This window comes from Postia placenta, assembly GCF_002117355.1.
Source record: "Postia placenta MAD-698-R-SB12 unplaced genomic scaffold POSPLAscaffold_2, whole genome shotgun sequence".
Lineage (NCBI taxonomy): Eukaryota > Fungi > Basidiomycota > Agaricomycetes > Polyporales > Adustoporiaceae > Rhodonia > Rhodonia placenta.
In genome coordinates this window covers 2,876,628-2,881,640 of record NW_020169833.1, presented here as the reverse complement: position 1 = coordinate 2,881,640, position 5,013 = coordinate 2,876,628, and the positions used below count along the sequence as shown (strand labels likewise).

The 5,013-nt window shown below is 52.6% G+C and overlaps 1 protein-coding gene across 1 annotated transcript; it reads right to left on the bottom strand.

Annotated features, from left to right (window-relative positions):
• Positions 1–2,882: 2,882 nt before the first annotated feature.
• On the bottom strand, positions 2,883–4,543 carry POSPLADRAFT_1133077 (hypothetical protein; the record flags this gene model as incomplete). The annotated part of the gene is made up of 3 exons (XM_024484299.1): positions 2,883–3,955; positions 3,979–4,291; positions 4,388–4,543. Coding segments are annotated over 3 exons (1,542 nt in total), but the record flags the coding sequence as incomplete, so codon positions are not given.
• Between the last annotated feature and the right edge of the window lie 470 nt (positions 4,544–5,013).

Below are 5,013 nucleotides of genomic sequence, written 5' to 3'. Positions count from 1 at the left end.
AAGACGTTTGCGAAGAGACTCATCTGGGGGTACATAGACCCGATCCTGGTATAGGAGGAGGTCATCATCGATGGACCAGTCTGTTCCAGTGCGTGGTGTTCCTCCAGTGCGCGCCGCAGTGAGGCCTTCCCTCATTATTGGGTCGTCTTTAAAGGAAAGGATGGTGTCGCGGGTGTCAATGTCGATGGCAGCGACCCATACTTCTGGTGGGAGCATAACGACGTCGGTGTTGTCATTTGAGCCGTCGTCATGGTCAGGTCGGCGGGAGAGAGCATCGCTCTGCACCATTTGGGTACCAGGAACGTGTACCAGGCGGAAGTCAAACTCGGTCAGTTTACTCGCCCAGCGTGCTTGTCGTCGGTTCATGTCTTTGGCTTGTTTCCAATATGTGAGGTTTTTGTGGTCGCTGAGAATCGTTACTGGGTATGGGCTGCCAATGAGGTAGTGCTTCCACTCATCTAGTGCGCGGATGACCGCATATAACTCCCTGTCGTAGATGTTGTAGTTTCTCTCTGCTGCATTGAAGCTTTGAGAGAGGTATCCGCAAGGATGCCAGTCGCCGTTGTCGTCGCGCTGGCATAGTACTGCTCCGGTTGCAAACTTGGAGGCGTCGGTTTCGATAGCGAAGGGTCGATCGGGATCTGGCATGTGTAGTACCGGTTCTTTTAGGAATGCCTTCTTGAGGGTCTCGAAGGCTTTCTGTTGGTCAGATCCCCAGGTCCAGGCGACGTCCTTCCAGGTGAGAGCAACCAGCGGTTGCGCTTTGTCCAAGAAGCCTTTGATAAACCGGCGGTAAAAGTTTCCAAATCCAACGCAGGCGCGTACTTGCCTGAGGTTGGACGACACCGGCCAATCTGCAATGCCAGCTAGTTTGACAGGGTCCATTGCGATTTCTCCTGGACAGATGATCATGCCGAGGAATTCGACTTCGGTGACGTCAAAGGCGCATTTCTCCGGTTTGAGGTAGAGGTCGTGTTGTCGAAGTCGTTCGATAACACGTCGTGTTCGTTCCTCATGTTCTGCCTTGTCCTGGGAAAAGATCAGGATGTCGTCCATGTAGATGCAAAGCCAGCCTTCTTGAAGCATGTCTGCGAATATAGTGTTCATCATCCGCTGGAACGTAGCGGGGGAATTACACAGCCCAAAGAACATCACCGTTGGTTCATACAACTGCGGCGGTTTGCCATCAGTTCCGGGTACAATGAACGCTGCCTTCCATTTGTCCCCTTTCTTGATTCGGACGTTGTTGTATCCGGCGTGGAGGTCCATCTTCGTGAACACCTTGGCGTGCTTCAACTTGTCGAGGAGGTCTGATATAAGCAGGAGCGGGTATCAATCTTTGATCGTGTTCTCATTGAGCAGCCGGTAGTCTTGACAGGGACGTAGTGAACCATCCTTTTTACTGACAAAGAAGAATGGACTTGCCAATGGGGATTTTGAAGGGCGAATGTACCCTTTACTCAGGTTCTCCTCGAGGAACTTGTTGAGTTCCTTTCGTTGCTGTGGGTTGAGCGGATAGACCTGTTGCTTCATGTCCACGAAGCCCTCCTTGAGGTTGATTTCGTGGTCATATTCAGTGTGGTCTGGAAGTCGCGCAGCCGTGGCTTTGTCGAAGATGGGGAGGAGATCGTGTAGGTAGGATGGTACCATCTGTGGTAGTGTTTTTTCTGTCTTGCCTTGGGCGTTCGAGGCTGCAAGTTCGGTGGAAGTGGTGACGCGCCTAATGTCGTGGTGGATCTTCCAGATCATGCCGTTGTGAAGTCATTTGTAGCCAGATGAAAGTTCAGGGAGTCGCTCCTTGAACGGAACATCCCTCACTGCCAGGGGTTCCTGTTTCTCGTACTTGGTGATCATCGGTGTTCCGGATAAGTAGGAAATGATGAACTCATCATCGTCGATGTCCTCCGCTTGTTCCTCGATGGGCGCAATACCCGTTGACCCAAACCCATCCTCCCCGTGTTCTGTTTCGTCGATGCAGTCGGTTAGCGTTACTGGTGGGGTGCTTATCCTTTCAAGGATGAGCTGGGCAACTCGGTCGCCGGCTTTGACGGTGAATGGGAGGTCAGAGTTATTGACCAGCAGGACTGAGACCTTGCCTCGGTAATCGGAGTCGATTACTCCTGCAGCGACATCGATTTCTTTTAGCGCTAGACCAGACCGAGGTGCGATTCTTCCGTAGTGTCCTTCGGGGATAGCCATGATAAGATCGGTGCCAACCAGGCCTCGTCGTCGGGCAGGGATGATGAGTTGATGCGCAGCAGAGATGTCATATCCTGCTGCGCCGCTAGTCTTTCGTTCGGGGAGGGTTGCGTGCTCTGAGGTGGAGATGACGACGAATTCGTCCTCCGTTGGTTCTGGGAGTGGAGTAGTTACGGCCTTCTTTAGTTCTAGCCGAGCCACTCGCCTTTGGTACAGGTCCATCTTCCAGGCCCTGGTCTCGTCTTTCGTCCACTGGTGGTTTAGCTCAACTCGTCCAGTTTTCCAGTCTATCTTGGGGTTTTCGAGTTTGAGCCAAGTGTGGCCGAAGATGATGTCTTCCTTGCCGATGCTGGCGATGTAGGCTTTGACGAATCGGGGTTCTCCGCTTATCTTGTAGGATAAGAGAGCTCTTCGCGTAATGAGTGCTTCTTTGTTTGGAGTTCCGTCCACGTTGAAGACGGGGATGGGTCGGGGAAGAGGTTCTGTCCGAAGTCGATGCTCTCGGACAAATCTCGGGCTGATGAAGATTCCTGTTGCGCCGCTATCGATGAAAGCGCGCGCCTCGACATCTTTTCGTCCCATAGTAATCGGAATGTGCAGAGCGCGTTCATTTCGGACTACTAGAATTACACGGGACAGTGAAACAGATACGGGCAGTGGTTGCATCGGCTCACCCTGCCCCTTCAAAAATCCTCCATTGTAAGTTCTTCGTACAGCTCCCGCTTTTCGTCAGCGGAGAGTGTCTTGATTCTGGCGCGAAAGTCGTCCTTCCCAGATCCTCCCTGGTTCGGCCTCCCACCCCCTTGTCGTGCAGCCGCTTTCTTGCAGCAATCCTTGGCACTGTGGCCCTTGATGTGGCAGTAGAAGCACAGGTTCCCGTCCCTGTGGAGCTTCCGATCGGCCTCGTTGAGAATGGCTCCTGGTTCCCATTTCCTTCCTCCCGATGTGGAGGCGAAGGTTGATGTGACGGCAGCGGCGTTGATATCCATTGGTTCACCATAGTCCCTGGTGTCTGTGACGACGAGAGCCCCCTGCTTGACTGCGTCGGCATTTCGGATTTCGTCGTACCAGGCCTTCATGGTGTTGGGTCGATCCCTGGCGACCCTTGTTGCGAGCGCAAAATACAGCTCCTTCGGGAGTCCTTTGATGAAGTTGGCGTGGAGAGTGTGGTAGTTGTTCTTGACGCGGTTGGTGCCATTGACCTCGGCGTCCTTGAGCTGAGCCTTTGATGCTAGCTGCTCGAAGCAGGTGACGTAGTTACTAAGGGAGAGAGCTGTCTTCCTATCCTTCTGTTGTTCAGGCAGTTTCATCAGGATTTGATGTGCCTTGATTCTCGTTCCGTGCTCAGGGAATGCCTCTTCTAGAGCGGCAACGAAGTCTGCCCAAGTGGAATAGACCTGGACTCCCCCTGCCGACTTTTCGTAATACGCGTCTGCCCATGTTTTCCCCAGATCCTTCCTCATTAGCGCTACAGTGAAGGCGATCTTTGCTTCATCGCTGAGTCGGGTGTTGTTGGTGGCGACGAAGTAGGAGAGGATGCATTGGATGAAGCGTCTGAGGTCCTCTGCCTTTCCGCTGAAAGGTTCGGGAGCGGGGATGTCGAGGCGAAGGGGTCGGTTGGCCGTTGACTGCTGGGATTGGTATGCTGCGAGGGCAACAGCGATGCGCTGATCGATGTCTGCTTGAGTGAACGTTGCCATAGGGACTTCAACCGGTGCGTTGGTTGGTGCGGGTGGGGCTGGTGGTAGTTCGATGTCTGGGATTTCGATGGGAACGTACTGAACTTCAGGGAGTTCGAGTGGTTGTTCGTTGATGGGTGACTGCACGCTTTCTGTTGTTTGTGTAGGTTCGACGTCAATCCGTAGGGTGGTGAATACGTCTTCTGGGTGAGCGGGTGGGTGTCTCTGGTAGTAGCTAACGAGTTCTTGATGGGCGACGACCTGCGGGTTTGGACCGGTTGCACAACACCAGGTGCCGCCTCGAGGGTAGATGGGAGCTCTTTTTGTGGAGGTGACGAAGCAGCGATCTGCTTGGTCGTACTGGAGGAGCGGTGATCCTGCGAGGGCTGGTAGTCCCAAAGGAACTGAGTTGACTGCATTGTTCGACGTGATGGTGGATGAGATGTTCGACTAGGTAAAACTAGGAACGTAGCTTAGAAAGTTCGACCTTTTGATACAACAGTCTATACTCCTATATTGATGCCTGACTCGTAGACGACGAGCGAGGGCTTATGGACAGTACGTCGTCCCGAAGATCGAGCGAGGAAGTCGAGAATGACCACTACCCCAAGCGAAGAGGAGCAGAGACTTGAATGGATAACCAGGTCGAACTTAGGGTTCAACCGACTAATGGTACAACTACTTATACAAGTACCGACTGCGCACGGACCATTGTGTCTATGTGGTCGTGTTAGTGAAGAAAGAAACGTAGTGGTACGATGCCGAGTACGAAGTGCGCACGGACCCCATTATGTAAGCTACATAATGTTCAACCTGCGGGTGAGTGCTAAGACAGGCGCCAGTATGGGCACTAGTAGTACAAGGAATAGAGCGGAAAGACAAATGTTTCAGACAGTACGTTGTCCTGAAGATCGAGCGAGGAAGTTGAGAATGACCACTACCACAAGCGAAGAGGAGCAGAGACTTGAATGAATAACCAGGTTGAACTTAGGGTTCAACCGACTAATGGTACAACTACTTATACAAGTACCGACTGCGCACGGACCATCATGTCTATGTGGTCATGTTAGTGAAAAAAGAAACGTAGTGGTACGATGCTGAGTACGAAGTGCGCACGGACCCCATTATGTAAGCT